General features: G+C 35.1%; 2 protein-coding genes across 4 annotated transcripts; both read left to right on the plus strand.

Moving 5' to 3' along the window:
- Window positions 1–191: 191 nt before the first annotated feature.
- LOC132307640 (protein DJ-1 homolog B) lies at window positions 192–6,973 on the plus strand. Its single transcript, XM_059805449.1, has 8 exons — window positions 192–370; window positions 477–677; window positions 1,291–1,440; window positions 1,551–1,733; window positions 2,756–2,836; window positions 5,812–6,012; window positions 6,100–6,240; window positions 6,616–6,973. The coding sequence occupies exons 1-8, from the start codon at window positions 233–235 to the stop codon at window positions 6,817–6,819; spliced, it is 1,299 nt and encodes a 432-aa protein (XP_059661432.1). The 5' UTR covers window positions 192–232; the 3' UTR covers window positions 6,820–6,973.
- A 2,586-nt stretch (window positions 6,974–9,559) lies between these two features.
- LOC132307641 (cold-responsive protein kinase 1-like) lies at window positions 9,560–17,024 on the plus strand. 3 transcript variants are annotated; one of them, XM_059805451.1, is made up of 8 exons: window positions 9,560–9,773; window positions 11,714–11,834; window positions 12,020–12,141; window positions 12,228–12,438; window positions 12,517–12,754; window positions 13,504–13,654; window positions 15,123–15,499; window positions 15,619–17,024. In XM_059805451.1, exons 2-7 carry the CDS (start codon window positions 11,762–11,764, stop codon window positions 15,486–15,488), a joined length of 1,161 nt encoding a protein of 386 aa, XP_059661434.1. In that variant the 5' UTR covers window positions 9,560–9,773; window positions 11,714–11,761; the 3' UTR covers window positions 15,489–15,499; window positions 15,619–17,024. The 3 variants fall into 3 exon arrangements, with proteins under 3 accessions (XP_059661434.1, XP_059661436.1, XP_059661435.1); XM_059805453.1 differs by having other exon boundaries at window positions 9,562–9,773; window positions 12,020–12,135; XM_059805452.1 differs by lacking the exon at window positions 9,560–9,773 and adding an exon at window positions 9,833–9,897.
- The last annotated feature ends 188 nt before the right edge of the window (window positions 17,025–17,212 follow it).

Consider the following 17,212-nt stretch of genomic DNA (forward strand, 5'->3'; position numbering starts at 1 on the left):
TTCGACAAAAAAACTTACACATTACGATTCTTGTTGCCCGATTGAAATTTAGTATTAAAAAGATAATAATAAAAGAATTTGAAAAATAAAGATACCCGACAAAAAAAACACTTACACATTACGATTCTTTATGCCATGTCTGCACACACCCTATAATAACTCGAGCTTCAACTACAGTGTCTCGAGAAACATCCACTGCTGCAGCTAGCTACACACGTCCACACAGAATAAAATGGCCTTGCGCCACCTCACTCCTCTCTCCCCATTAAGAGCTCTCACGCGGCGCGCACACTCTCTCTCTCCTCTTTCGCTCTCTACTTCTCGCAAGAAGTGCTTCTCTGGTTCGGTAATGGCTTCCGCTGTTAAGAAGGTAATCGGGCCACTTTTCAACGAAAATAACTTTCTCGATTGTATTTTGCGTAATCGACACACAGTGTGCGAGGAAACTTGAATTGTTGTTGTTTGGATTCGTTTAGGTTTTGGTTCCCATTGCGAATGGCACAGAGCCGCTGGAGGCGGTGATCACCATCGACATACTGCGAAGGGCTGGTGCTGATGTCACCGTGGCTTCTGTGGAGAAGCAGCTTCGCGTCGATGCGTGTCATGGAGTGAAGATCGTCGCCGATGCCCTAATTTCTGACTGTGCTCAAAGCGCATTTGATCTCATCTCTCTACCCGTATGCTATCTCTCTTCATCTCTCTCTATATATATGCATATGTTGGGCTCTTATCTACCTCTCTCATAGTTGAAAGTTTTTTAGTACTACCTTAGTGAAATTCGTCTCTGATCGTATAAGTTTTGACTGTGCCATGGATTTTTGAGCTCACAATTGAATATTTCCGTAATTCCCCAAATATTTGAACTTGCTGAATTAACTTCACCCTCTGCGAGCAGAATTTCCTTTGTTATTTGTTAGTGTTGTTTAAATGTTGTTGTGTACTGCAATTTGATTGGGTAGTTCAGCTTGAAAATTTGGTATGTTACTGTACTGTGGTACTCGCGATCAATTGTATGTGTGTGTATGTAAATATTATAAGGTGCTGTGTGTGTGTATATATTGTAATGTGCTGTGTGTATTATTGATCTCATTGCTGCTACTTTTCTTTATGTCAATGTCTATTACTGCTTCTATCGACTCTTGTTGGATATTGTGTCTAAATTAGCTCTTGGAGTAGCAAAGCTCATCATGGAAGTTCTTATTTGTGACCTTGTGTTTCTGATCTTATACATTTTCCACAAAGTTGAGTATTGCTCCTTAGGTTGAAAACTTTGTTGTTGTTATGGTACAGGGAGGAATGCCGGGTTCTGCTGCTCTGAGAGATAGTGAGATTTTGGAAAGCATGGTGAAAAAGCAGGCCACAGATGGACAATTTTATGCTGCAATATGTGCAGCTCCTGCTGTTGCACTCGGTTCATGGGGTGTGCTGAAAGGGCTGAAGGTAAGAATCGATGCAATGATTTTTGTTACTGTTTAGTTCCTGGATTTTGCAGTGTAATGTGGTTGTTGATGATGATCATTTACAGTTACTGATATGTTGGTTTTTGACAGGCGACTTGTTATCCTTCATTCATGGAGCAATTGTCATCTTCTGCAGCCACGGTCGAATCAAGAGTCCATCAGGATGGAAAGGTTGTGACTAGTCGTGGACCTGGCACTGCCATGGAGTACTCCATTGCTTTAGTTGAGCAATTATTTGGGAAAGAGAAAGCTGATGAAGTTTCTGGGCCATTGGTATTTGTTTCTCTTTTTGGTTGTATTTTCTTTCATTGCATGGAATATTGTGAGATGTCCTTTTTCAATTTAGGTCCATAGATGTACAGGATTAGTTGTAAATGATCGAAGAGAACTTTGACTGCACAAACATCTTCACATTCAAGAAGTTAATGAAAGCAGGAATTTGAAAGCAGAGAGAGCAATTTTTTTTCTTTTGTTATTTTTTTAGAGGAATGTAGTGAATTTAATCTTCTTATGTCTTATAAGAACAAAGGTTATGATCCATTTTATCCAATTTCTTTCACCTCAAATCATCATCTGAATCTTTCTTAGAAGTTAGAATAAAATTTCAAGTGCCCAGTGGTTGAAATCTGCATACATGGTGTCAATTCTCAAATGATAACATAAAGTGTTTCCATCTTATTAATGCTTAGTAATTGAATTCATATTGTTTAAGCAAATATATTTGTTGTATGATTCGCTAGCACTTCTTCGCAGACTCTCCTGTGTCACTTAACATACTCGTATCAATACGACATTAATATGGATATGGAACATGTGTCCAACACATGAACCACAGGATACCCTGATTCTTCACATGTAACGAGTTAAGAAGTGAAAACGCAAATTAGATATCTCATAAGAATTATCTATTTCTAAGATGGATTGAAACTCCATTATTTATTTATTTATAAACCCACTTAATCTAAATCATAATTAAGTATATTTCTAAAGAGCCACACCATACGTTACACTATTTATATAACCTAGAATGTATTTAAATTAGTCCTTGTCTACATACCTGTATCCAACTTTTGGACACATTTCCCCATGTATTAAAATTTGGGAGGTCCGACACACACCAACCAGCTCTGTATACTGGTATCTGGATCCATGTAATATAGTTCTTCTATGTATTTGTTGTACTTCAGGTCTTTGCTAGTTTAGCTATTCTATTATTTTGTTTGTTCTTGTCTTTTTGCATTATAATGTTTTCTTACAGTAAAAAAATCTGACGCTTGTTGTTACTTTTATTCTAGGTAATGCGTTCCAATCATGGAGATGAGTATACAATGGTAGAGCTGAACCCAATGGAGTGGACATACGTTAATTGTCCTCGGGTGAGATTGTATTTCTTGAAGTTAGTTTCTTAATTTTTTTTTTCGTAGGCAGAAGTGTCATCACAAGTCAAAATTTCCAGAGATGCAAAAGTAAAAGGATAAAAATGAAAATAATTTCAGTCTGTCTTTTTCTCTCTCTCTCTCTCTCTCTGTGTCTGGTGGAAACTAAGCTGGATTATTTTTTTATAATTGAAATGTTGTATTGTCCTAAAATTAGTTGATAAATTTAGTGTGATGCAGGGGCGGAGCCAGCATGGGCCCTTGGGGGGGGGGGGGGGGGGGGGGTGGGGGGGGGTGGGGTGGTTGCAGCTGCCCCTTTAGTTTTTTATTATTTTTTTATGCATATACTCTATGAAATATATAAAAGCCCCCCTCAAAAAAAAAAAATTTAATTTTTCTAAAAATATCTTTATTTATTTAATTCTTTTCATTCTTATTCTTCTTCTTCAAATTTCGTTTTGTTTCATTTTTTCAATCAAAACCTTTTTTTTTTTTTTTACCCTTTCAGGTTCTCTAATATTTTTTCCTTTTACTTTTTTCTTCTTAAAAGTTTTCTTTTTCTTGCACTCATGTGTGATTTATGTGCCGTAACCTTTTTTTCTCTCTCTTCTTATTAATTTTTTATTCACTTATTCTTTAAATTTATTATTGAAATTATATACACTTGGGGCATGTTTGACAATCGTTTTCTGTTTTGTTTTCATTGGCAAATTGCTGAAAAAGATAAACAAATCACGAAAACACATTAATGCTTGTTTTACACTATTAATTTTCAGCTTCTTGTCTTATTGCTAGTTGATTTTTTTTATATTTTTTGTCATGCTTAACATGCTGCCCGCCGGCAAACCAAATTCCTGGCTCCGTCCCTGGTATGAACTATGATGATGATCTATCTTGACTTCTGATTGTGGGAATCTAACTTAATTCCTTCAAGAATAGAAATGTAGGATTTGGGCTGTAAACTAACCAAGTAGCTAGCTTAGCTCCAGCTCAATTTACAGAAAACTCAATGTATGTCACTCTAGCTCATTCATAAAGTTAGTCTAGCAGGAGCAGAAGATCTTAAGTTGGTCCAACAGTTAACATAGCTTGAGTAAGAGCAGGCTTAACTTGCTGGGGCTCAATTTGATGACACATTAAAATTTCATACATTTTATGTGGTTGGTGAAGCAAAACTTGGGAACTTTAAAAGGATTGAATCTGGCTGGGAAGATTGCTTGATGCCAGGAGTCATCTGAAATGTCACATGTGATTGACCAATTTATTGAAGTACAATGAAACTTTAGTTTAACTTCAGCTATTTTTAGTTATAACTGTTTAATTGATCAAATTGGTGGGTGAAAGTTTGGAAAGTGACACATAATCCATTGACTTCAAATTTGGAAGCCTCGGTCATGTCGTTAATGTGAGTATACGGTAATATCAAGTTATCAACTTAGTTATTTCATTTATATGACACATAATCCATTGACTTCAGATTGGGAAGCCTCAGTCATGTCACTAATGCGAGTATATGGTAATATCAACTTAGTTATTTTATTAAAATGAAAATTCTTTACTCTGAACATGCTTCTTTATGTTTCTATGTAGAAAATGGAGTATTGTTTTTTTTACTTCTGTGCCCAGTGTTTTTTCAACATCCAATACGTGAAATAGATTAGTTGCATCAAATCAGGATTTTCTGAGTACATCTCAAGATAACCCCAAGGAGATAGCCTAATGGCGGCAAAGATTGTCCAGTACTCTGGGTTAGCCCGACTCATCTATAATTACATGGGATAGATGGAATAGCTCCTTGTAGTATACTGATGCAGATCAGCAGAGGGCCAGAGACAATTTGATTTTTGGACCTTTGGTGCTTGATCCTATCTGCAGCTAGGGTTTAGATTGTCTACACTGGTATCTTCTTGCCACATAACTCGTCTTGGATCACGGCATCTTTAAAATCTTGGTATTACCAACTGTTCCCATATATTCTAAAGCCTTCCTCCTCCACTTGGTTATAACATTTGGTGCTATAATTGATTTCAAATATCACATTAATATTATTTGATCATTGAGATAATAAGATTTGTCTTTGAAATTATATTTTTTTAAGTACAGAAATTAACATCCTACACATGGAATTTTTGGCGATGAGATTCAATGATAATTGAGAAGTCAGACACATGATGTGCATTTTAATTTATTAGACAGATGAGAATAGCTAGATTTATGGGGTCATTAAAGTCCCTTGTCCAAAAGATTTTTGTGGTCAAATAAGTGTTAGACTTGGATCAAGAAAGGCACAACGAACCAAGGTGAAAGAGAGTTCTAGGGAGAGAGAATCCAGTAGATAGTGCTTTAGTTTTATTACATAAGACACACATACACCCACAGTGAGAGAGTGAGAGAGAGAGAGAGGAATAGGAGCGATGTTCAAATTCTCAGTTGATAAAACTCGTTTTCCATTTTCATTGGTATACTGTTGGAAGAACTATACAGCCACTTTTTTTTTTGTTTATTCTCTCTCTAATTACTATTAAAAAAATATTTTGAATAGATACATTGTAGGTTTGGGGAGATTGGACTTTTGATGTCTAAAAGAGCGTTTTTATCCCTTGAAGATGCCAAATCAAATACAGTAGTAGGAACTGATCTTGTATCACTAGCAAGATTCCGACATTAAAATATTTTTTGGTCTGGTTGGGTTGGATCTAGATTCCTGAAGCCTTAGCCTAAGTGTGACTTGAATTGAAGTCAAATGCAGCCTTTTTGGATTAATCATTGGCTGATATTTGATAAAGACTATTAAGGTCTGTCCATGGTTTAGCTTGGGCTTGGGTTGAGCCGGATTGACTTGCAGTTGTATGTGCTTCAACATACAATGGAGATATTTTATTTCTCGTTCAAGTGTTGAATTTGGTTTTTTACTCTCAGTTGAGACGCCACAAATTTTTGCTGAACTGTAGATTTATTGTATTGCTTCCTTCCAGATTCTTGTACCCATTGCTGATGGCACAGAGGAAATGGAAGCTACTATAATTATCGACTTTCTTAGACGAGCGCAAGTGGAAGTTGTGGTGGCCTCTGTAGGGGATAAACTTGAAATTGTTGCTTCTCGAAAAGTGAAACTGGAGGCAGATATGCTCCTTGAAGCTGCTGCTAAGCTTTCATATGACCTTATTGTCTTGCCAGTAAGTTCGGCATTATTATTACTATTATTATAACAATCATTACTAATTGATTAGTCAAGTGCTTAACAACATTCTGCATAAATGCAGGGTGGTCTTGGTGGTGCCCAAGCATTTGCAAACTCCGAGAAGCTAGTTGATTTGCTAAAGAGGCAGAAAGAAGCAAATAAACCCTATGGAGCAATATGTGCATCCCCTGCTTTAGTCCTCGAGCCCCACGGCTTACTTAAGGTATCAACTTTACCATGACCGCACCAATCATGTATACTCTCAATAGGACCTGTTTTACGATATTATGTTCTAAAGGAAAATGATTGCGCAGCCTTTATTATTATCTATTATCCTATAATGATGACTTATTGCAAACTTGTGAACCATCACAATTTACATTGCTTATCAACGTTCTCCTTAGACTCCTACCGCTTATCCCCCTTGACTATGTCCTCCAATTTTGAGAACATTTTTTTCCGAATATTTTCATTTTGAATAACTCCTGGCACCACCAGTTTCTATCCTAAATATAAAATGCGTTCATATCTTCAGGTTCTTATAGTCAGTTCTTTTACATACAAGTGAGGTATATATCTATCTCTGTTCTGTATTCAGGGTAAGAAGGCCACTGCCTTTCCTCCGATGTGCAACAAGCTGTCTGATCAGAGCGAAGCTGAAAACAGGGTTGTGGTGGACGGTAATCTCATCACCAGCAGAGGCCCAGGAACCACCATGGAATTTTCACTGGCAATTGTGGAGAAGCTGTTCGGCCGCAAAAAGGCACTTGAGCTTGCGAAGACTACGCTTGTTGTACATTAGTAGGTAGAGTTCGTAAGAGTTTCTCCACTACTTGTATGGAAAACTTGCGACACGAATAAGTATGAAACTCTGAGAAATATGGAATCAAGTTTGCAGTCGTCATGTGTAGAAGTTCATATATAAATAAGTAACTTTCCTGGACTGATTTGCTTCTCTTCTCGTCTCACTCATAATGACATGTTTTTGAGAGTTTCACTTCTCATATTTATGAATTACTTTTTTGTAATTTTCTAAATAAATTATTAAAATGAGAAGGAAAATCATTTAGAGTTGGACAGCTGACATTAGTGGTTGGTTGGTCCATAATCCCACTCTATTATGACATTAAGGTATGTTCTCTGCTTCTGTTTCACACTGGATGTATATTAAGCATTCAATTGCGGCAGAAGGATTAGGGTTAGAGAACAAGGAAGAAAGGAATGAAACTAATAATTGAGTGGGAACAAGTATGCAAGAAAGGTGTCCAACAACAATTCGTCAAAAAAGAGTGGTTGCCGAAGTTTCAAGGCACAGGAAAGTTCTCGTATGATTACGACAATTTAGAGAAAATAATGGTATATAAATTGAGTTGACATTAGTTTGATCTTTTTTGCAAGAAGATAGTGGGGTTTCACTGTTCTCTAAGTAAAGAGAGTGACTTATCTCACCTCGATCCACGGGGAATCATCCTCTTTAGAAAAAGTCAAGAAGTAACCAAATAATCATGACTAATTGTCAAGATATTACATATTTTTATTTAAATTGTGTAATGTGTGTGGGAATTTGTTGGCTTTAACAATTGGTGTTGAATTGTATAAGCGACTTGCATGGTAGATGGGGATTACTGTCTAAACAAATCATTTTCCTTTTCTTTTTCTTTTTCATTTATTTTTATTTTTATTTTATAAAAAAATTTAGATACAACTATGTATGTCAAAAATACTTCAAATTTGCTATAGAGGGACTTGAAAGGATAAAATTTATTTCACCATTACTCATATCTTCTCCGTCTATGAACACCCATCATGTATAAAATATAGGGTAAATTACACTGACCTCCTCTAAAGTTTTGTCAACATACACATACCTCCCCTCTTGTTTGCAACATTACGATGATTAAAGTTTGTATCTTAGTAACACTTTGTTCCTTTCTATTAATGGTTGTTAGTGGTCAACCAATCAACAATGATGTAAACATTTTTTTTTTATCGAAAGTTACAATAGTGCCCTTTTCATTACCCTTCTTGACAACTATATCCTCACTTACTCAAATAGAATTACACCAATACCGTCCGACATTAAAATTAAATTATTACTGTTTGTTGTCGTTCCTTGTTAAATAAAAGAGTGAATATCAAAAGATATATATATATATATATATATATATATATATATATATATAATAACAATTTTGGGCAAAAGATAAATACAAGAAATTTAGCAGAAGATAAAAAAAACGAACATTTAGTCACATACTTATTTGTCGTGATGATAGGCTACCAGAAACCCTAAATCATCCTCTAACAAGTAGCAAGACATGGGGAAGTGAGAAGAAATGGAGATGGAGAGTAGTAGTTAATGAGATTTAATGGTTGGTAAAAAGTAATTTTTTTTTATTTTTTTATTTTTTCCATGACTTAAAAGTAATAATAAAATACATATGGGCATTTTGGTCTTTAAAATTTTGAAATAAAATATAATATGTATAATAAGGACAGAATTGTAATTACACAATAATAGTTAACATCATCCAATCACAGGAGAGGTCGGTGTAATTTGACAAATAAAATAAGAAGTTGTGTATATTAACCAACCTCATAAGAAATTAGTGTAATTTACCCTAAAATATATAATTGAAACTCATTGTCAACAAATTACCTCTATTAGAATATCCAACCATGTTAAGGCGCATCGTTAAAATGTTTTGCATTTCCTTATTTATTTATTTATTTAATTTGTCAACATGTCACATGTAAAAGCACCACATTATGTGCCTGCCAAGTAAAAACTCCTTCCCTGCCACAATTCAAAAGAGTCAATAATGCTTACGACTTGGGGTATGAAAAATATGTCTTTTGTCAAAAAAAGTAAATACTCTTTCCCTGCCACAACTCAAAAGAGTCAATAATGCTTACGACTTGGGGTATGAAAAATAAATTTCCGAACAAACAAACAAAAATAAATTTTTTAAAGGAAAAAAGACAATCAAGATTTTACAACAACTTATGAAGAGAATTTTCAACCAAAGAATTTCATAAAACCATCATCGTCACGTGTATTTTTGGTCAAGATAATTAGTTGACTATATTTAATTTATACGTAGAGATTATATGTATATATAAAGAATCACATCCATTATAGAAGTTAATGAGCTCTAACCTAAATAATATAATATCCCCCTTCTACAATAGGTTGAGTTTGAGTATTCGAGTGAAAGTATAATATACGTACATAATAGCCTAAAAGGTGTGTGTTCAAATCATACGTATAAAATATTCAATTCTAATTTCGTAAAAAATCTAACTGAACTCTTATTGGATTTGGTTCCGGTTGAAGTTGCACCCCTACTATTTAATTACTCGTTGCCGCATGAGTCGCATCTTGTGGGTCATGCAATTCATCCATATATGATTTATTTTAATTAATTAATTTAATAAAAATGATAAAAGTTCCCTTCCATTGTTATTGATAACAACAGTAGTGCCATAATGCCACGCATTCTTATGTTACTGACAAGAAGAGTCGTCAATGAACGCTGTAAAAAAACAAAAACCATTCAGGTTATTGGGTCGGAGACAAAAACCGATCTACTGATGTATCAAAAAGAGATTTAATGGGTCTTTACGAACCCGCCGCGTGTTAAGACCGGCGCGCAAGACTGGAGACCTTTATGTCAACGAGCAGCCCTTCACTTCTCTCTCTACAAGCGGCTCTTTCTCTCTCTAGACATTTGCTGCAGATACATACCGTACAAGGTGAACTTTCACATTTGGGTTTCTTCATTCTTCAACTCTCTCGTGTTCTGTTATTTTGTTAATTGCGAGATCAGAATCCTGAAATACTGGCAGAGTGATTTTCACTGGATATGTTTTAGATTTTGTAATTTCAACTTCTTTCTTTTTTTGTTTATTTTTTCTTGTATTTTTTGCAATTTAGTTTCAGATTTGCTGCTTTCTTGGAACAACAGACCAAAGGTTCTATTTGCAAGTATAGCAGAATCCATTAAACTCATGGACAACCCTCATATCATTTTAGATTAATTCTAGAATTTGCAATCTTTGTTCTGTTTGCTGTTTGTTATTATCATTTCTATATCAATTTTTTATTTATTTATTTATTTATTTTATTTTTTTTGCTGTCTGAGACTTGAACCGTACCTCCTTTGGAAAGTAAGATGTTGATACCGCTAGGCCACTGGCCCGTTGGTATTTCTATATCAATTTGGTTCCTTTTGGATCAAGATGTGGAGGGGGTAAAATGAACAATTGAAGTGATGCTCCATCACCAATATGTGTAATTCTTCTAATTATGAATCAACTTGAATCGCTGCTGATTTTGCCAATAAAACTTTTTATTTCTCATATTTTTGGAATTAAGAAATGAATTTTTCGGCCATCAGGTAGTGGCCTAGTTGGTAGAGCACCCAGCTCTCAAGTCCCCTAGTTTGCCAGGTTAAGAGGGAAATTTTCAGTTTGTCCTCGTGAAGTTGGACATTTTGAAGATAATGTGTTTCCAAAGACCCCCTCAAAGTATAACTTTGTAGATCAAAAGACCAAGGAATTGGCTTGGAGTGATTTGTGTCGGATGTAGCCTCTTCATTCTATAAGTTAGTACCTCTAGAATGCTCTTTTCATTAAGTCGCAATGGAATATAAATACAAAACATCCTATGATTGTAATTTTTAATATTATCCTTTCTTTCTTTTTTAGTGTGGGTGGATGTTGGAGGGTTAATTTAGATCATCTTTTTGATGAGTTCTTAAGGGATGTTGGCAAAAGCCTCTCAATTTGACAATACTGATAAGATTATATGTAAATGGGATCTTTAGCTTTCGAGACATTCTCAGTATATGAACTTCAATAGGCTAGCTTATGTGTAAGGATTGCCATATCGTGAGGAATTTACACTCTAATTGGCATTTGGGTTTTACTAGAATCAAGTTAAAATGGGAAGTTCTTCAATGGTTGTCAAAGTAATTTCTTCTCCCGCCGGGAATTTTCAGCCATTTTGATCTAATAAAGTACCTTTCCTTTCCTTCTTTCACGTCTCTTCTTGTACTTAACGTTATTTTCTTTTTTCCTGTCGAGGATATTAACACCTCCTTGTACATACTTGCTTTCTTTCAATATGTTGATATATGCCATTTCTTGGGGTACAAGAACAAATGTTAAGTTCTGCGCATGAATAAACTTTTCATGCTAACTAAAACTGTCTTTCTTCCTGAAATATTGGATTATTAATTCAGGAAACATGTAACTATAGTTACTCTAGAAGATATTATTAAGAAATATTTTGGACCAGTCCCGTTGCACAAAGTGGAGAGGAATCGTTTTTCTTTCCTTATTATGTCAGATAAACAAATAATAAATGGTCTCGAGTCCAAAACAGAAAGTTGTCAAACCAATATTGTAACAAAATTAACTTCTTCTTATACTAGTATTGTAGTTGTTGCTACTGCCAATGTTTTAATTTATAACAATTATTACGGTTTTATTTCCCCCGACAAGTTGTAACTATTATTATGTTATTATCATTAGTACATGGGTACAGTGTTTTTTTTTTTTTTTTTTTTTTTCTTTCCTCTTTTGACTGGATTTCGCATTGTAATTCAGTTGCAAATAAAATAATTTGGAACTCCTTTCAGTGAAATTACATTCAACATGTTCATGTCTAATGGTTTAATTTGGCTGGGCAGGGGTTTGACGTGATCCATGGTATTGGTGGAAAGTAGCAGACTTCTCTCATGACTTGTTTTACTTTCTGTTTCAGAAAGAAGGAAGCTTACCCAACTAAACGAACGATAGACATCAAAGAAGGTACATGGCTAAATGTTGTTTAAAACCAAGCAAGTTTCTGATATCATGTAACCACAACCTTCTTTACATTCTTTGAAGCATAAACATTTTTTTCAGTTTGCATGCATATCTAGGCATCATGAATGCTACTGTAGTAGGCTTTATATGTGCATAAAAAGCTTCTAACAAGGTTTAGTATGCTACAGAGGTTTCAGGCATTCAGAATGTTATACTGTACACTCATAAAGAAATGCGAATAGCAACTGAAGATTTTAGTCCGGCTAATAAAATTGGGGAGGGAGGTTTTGGTTCTGTCTACAAGGTAATTGTAAGTTTTGTGATTTTATCTGCATCAATGGAATATCGGTCATGCTGTTCAAGTATATATTATTGAACTATTTTTCCAATTTTCAGGGAAAGCTCAAAGATGGCACTGTGGTTGCTTTAAAGGTGCTTTCTGCTGAGTCAAGGCAGGGGTCACGGGAGTTCTTAACAGAGGTTAATGTGATCTCAAATGTTGAGCATGAAAATCTGGTGAAATTGTATGGTTGTTGTGTGGAAGGGAGTCACAGAATTTTGGTATATGGCTATCTAGAAAACAATAGCCTCGATCAAATTCTTCATGGTAATTCAAAGTCCCTCTTCTATATTTAAGCTTAATCATTTAATTTTCCAGAATACATTTAGTTATCTTTACTTTTAGGAGGAAGCCACAGTAGCATTCAGTTTAGCTGGAAAACGCGGTGTAAAATTTGCACTGGGGTTGCTCGGGGGCTTGCATTTCTTCACGAGGAGGTTCGGCCACATATTGTTCATAGAGACATTAAAGCAAGCAATGTCCTCCTTGACCAAGACCTCACACCCAAGATTTCAGATTTCGGTCTCGCAAAGCTTTTCCCGGACAACCAGACTCATATAAGTACACGTGTTGCAGGAACTTTGTAAGCCTATACATTCCAATTATACTGTCTTCCATCATAGAAATAATCTATTTAGTGAGTCTCAAATATCTGAGATGAAACACATTGTTTTGGAATGACACCCCAAAAATCTTATTTTGAACTAATGTTATAAACTATTGTTTAGTATGGGCCATAATGCCATAGTGTTTTAGGCATGTGCTCTGCAGGCACTAGTCAGATAGGATGAACTGATTAATGGTTCCACCTAAGAGGTCTACTACCTATATCAACCCTATCAATTTAACTCAACCATCTCAACTTTGATAATTTTTTAGAATAAATGGTTCCCTTTTCTAAAGCTGTTGCTTTTTCATGAGGGTATTCTTCTAAGGTTTTGTCCATTCAGTTGATGACTAATCTCTTGAATATGAAGCATGCATCCACTTTATCAGAGTCTTAAATCTATTTAAGTGGCTCAATCTAGCCAGTTCATAATTGGACCCATTAAACATGCTGCCTCCAAATTAGAGACACTGTGTCACATCTTGCATTTCAACTCGTTGAAACTATATGGCTCTTCCAAGACATTTTTGATATTATATTATTAAAAAGGAATAAAGCTCGGCTACCTAGGAGTTGCAAATATGCATGCAAGCAATTCAGTATTGTTCTCTCTCTCTCTCTCTCTCTCTCTCTCTCTCTCTCTCTTTCTTGGGGTGCATGTGTGTGTAAACTTACCTCATTTCTTTCAGCGGTTTAAAATTCGGTGCCTATCTTTATTATTGTAGTGGTTATTTGGCTCCTGAGTATGCGCTACGAGGCCAGTTGACGAAGAAAGCAGATATTTACAGTTTTGGTGTTCTCCTCTTGGAAATTGTCAGTGGGAGATGCAACACAAACAAGCGGTTACCTGTTGAAGAACAATATCTTCTTGAAAGGGTGTGGTATTCTTGAACTTATAGTTTCTTTTCGCTGAATTTCTATGAATTAATTATACTCTTGGCTTTTCTGTAGAACAGATAAATAGAAAAGTGCTTCATATGGAACATGCACAGTAGGTCAGGAGTAACCCCTTGTGGAATGTAACCTATAAGCTAGTTATGTAAAAAAAACCCTTGGATTGTCACATTAGCATGACCATTGGAATATTTTAATGTAACAACAACATTTTCAGCAGCATTCTCTCGATGATGCTTCCAACAATCTTCCCATTTTCTTGGAAGCACCTGTTGTTGACTTGTGCAATGCACAGCATACGAACAGTGTATAGGATAAATATTGAAAACATGAAAACAATGAAAAATAAATGAAGCTCCAAAAGAAAGTACTCATCGACATCATCATATTTGCTGTAATCTCATTTGAATGGGATCAGGCACTTGAATTTTGTTTCTTCGTTCTTTTATGTTACAAGTCATTTCTCCTATTATATTTAACTTTTAAAAATCTTTTATAATAAATCCATCCCATGTTAGTTGTGGTCAACCTCTGTCTCTTATCATTTATGCAAACTAATCTTCCTCTTCTTATTGATGCATCTATAAGTCTTCGTTGTTCCAAAGCATCTATAATCATTTGGGAGAAAGATTAAAAAATATCTAAGGAGGATAATTATGGAAAGTATTCTAGAATTAGCAAAATAGTGATTTGATGGTGTAAAATCAATTTTGGAGGAAATATTGGAATTAACAAAAATAAAGGAAACATACAAATTTATGGAAAAAAAAATGATAAAAACAAGTAAAAGTTAAAATTTGAAGATGCTTCCCGAGTCAGCACCCATGTTAACTTTCTCTTGAATAACATTTTCACTTAAATATATAAAACATATATTTGTAAGATGAGTATGAAGCTGTTTTCTGAAATCAGAAGCATTTCAAATTTCATATGGACCGGAAGGAATTGAATCATAAATTTCACTTCTAACCTTGTTGTCATTTGGGCTGAGTTCCTTATTATAATGTAAACTTTTTGTTTGCTAATAAAGTTATAATGAAGATGAGTTAGTTTAGTTGTTTTGTTTTGTTGTCAGAATGTTGACTCTGGAGAATTATGTGCTCGTCCTGTTACTTATCATTGGAACAATATTAGAGTTGACTACAAGTTTGTGAAAGTTGGTTGGTAGGTAATACTGGTTAGATTGAAAATTAGCTTTTTACGTAAGGGGCAGCGGAACACATGCCTTACGAAACAAATTTATTTTCTGGAAGAAATGGCTAGAATAGCAATTGACACAAGAAGTTTCATTATATTCGACCAAATTGCATTTTGTACTCCAATGTGTTATTAGAAGCCATCATTTCTTTGTTGTGGCCTATAATAAAAAATTATATATCTTTTTGTGTCCTTCTCTCTCTCTAAAAAGGTTCTATTGAAAACCTTGTTGAATAGCATATACATTTTGCAGATATGGGAACTGCACGAGCAAGGAGAGCTGCTGGCGATGGTGGACACGTCATTGGAAGGGGATTTCGATGACAATGAGGCTTTAAGATTCTTGAAGATTGGTCTCCTTTGCACCCAAGATATGCCAAAGCTCCGGCCGTCGATGTCTACTGTGGTGAAGATGCTTACAGGTGAGATGGATGTGGACAAGCAGAAGATATCAAGACCAGGCCTAATGTCTGATTTAATGGGTCTCAGAAAAAATAAGAATACATCGGACACATTATTTGGTAACTCAAGCAAACAGGATAATATGTCATCACCCGAGAACACGACTGGGTCATGTGCTACCATGACCTTCACTTCAATAGATGAGCGAAGTGTTTGACCAGTCCCATGGTAAAATATCTATTTCTCTTTTTATTTTTGCAATTTTTCAATTAATAATTTAATTTACTTTGTGTGGGCATGTCTGACATCCTATGAAATTTCATGATTGGCTTCATTGTGTTCCGCAGAGAGGTTCTTGCCCAAATCTATCATCTCTACTGGAGTGCAACACTCAAGCTGGTTGTGTAAGATCATTTCAATGTTTATGTAAAATGAATTCAATTTTTCCCCATCTCATTTGTTGTTCCAGCTGTCATTATTGTTAATTGTTGCATTCAAGATAATGGAATTGTGCAGAATATGATCCCTTTACAGAATGGGACAATATAATTGACACTGGAAAGTACCTGATTATATACGCATAGTTTATGCATACAAAGCTTAATCATTACAAAATCACCTATGGATGTCATATCTCAAATGAGTTTGAAGCTGGCTGACTTGCACTATGAAGGAGAGTGTATTACAATGCAAAGTTCAGTAAAGGCATAATTTTTCTGTTTAATAGAGTTTTAATTAATATAAAACATAGGAGGTCATGGAAAAATATCATCTATCCTTTTGAACTAATAACATATGTGTGTATTATTATTCATCAATATTATATATTTTTCATTTTTTTGGTGAAATAGATAGAAACAAACCAAAAACTAGATACAAGTTGTTGCTCCCATCATCTGCTGCAAGAAGATGGCAGAGGCCATTGGGACCAATTGTCAAGGATTCAGACACAACCTGTAATAGTATGGTCTTCATTTGCTGGGTAGTCAGCAAAATTTGTTTCCTCTTGCATAGTAAGCTGCATTCTATATTCCCATGGCTTTTTGAGTAGCATTCTGTAATCTTCAATGATTCCCAAAAGGAGACGTTTAACAGGGTTGCTTGCCCTTGTACTTTTTGGGTAATATTCACAATCTTCTTTTTTTTGGCACTGTTTAAAAGATATGTGCATATCTGTATATAGGTCTTGCTTTTCGCATCCATCTGGCAATCAAGTTATTCCTGAGAAACTGCAGTGTCTGAAATTGAGAATCCTCTTTACCAAGTTGTGTTATTCCTGTTTGTTCAATTGAAATGGTCAGTGTGTTTCATCTGTGATAATTGTATGGCATGTTTATCAATGTTTTCGTGTAGCTCTTATTAGATATGAGGGATATCTTGATTTTGGGGTCTGACTATGGAGGCTCCAACCATGTAATAATGCCTGCAGTTTTGGATGTAGAGCGTATCTTCTCTGTTATTGATCTGTATTGCGGTGATCTGTTTTGTCCATAGCCTATATGTCGAATTGGTTTATACTTTGAACTGCTTTGTGTTCCTTGTTTGTTGGAGACGGCCAAAACAAACATTAGTATAAGAATAGATTTACCACTGTTTTGGTCCAGTGTAAAAATTCTGTATAATGCCAAACTAAGATGAATTCACATTAATAGAAGCCAAAATGTACTTCATATTTCACTTTTTTCCCATTTGTTTATAGGATCATGCTTTAGATGGATGATTTTATATTTTGGAAAAAAAAAAAAAAAAACAATTTCATTTCTGAAGGTATAGCATAGAAAGCAAAATGTTGCAGGGTTGGGGGAACATGGCATCATAGAGGAGAAGGCAACTAGCAGTGGCCACTGAGGAGTGACAGTTGCCTCAGTTGCTACTGTCTCTGGCATAATTCTGCAGTGGATATGAGTCAAGTAAGTCTACCCCTTATGCTGGTATCAGTAC

The sequence above is a fragment of the Cornus florida genome, unplaced genomic scaffold, assembly GCF_030987335.1.
Source record: "Cornus florida cultivar Cherokee Brave unplaced genomic scaffold, ASM3098733v1 CherokeeBrave_3.0.0_Hap2_Chr05, whole genome shotgun sequence".
Classification (NCBI taxonomy): Eukaryota; Viridiplantae; Streptophyta; class Magnoliopsida; order Cornales; family Cornaceae; genus Cornus; species Cornus florida.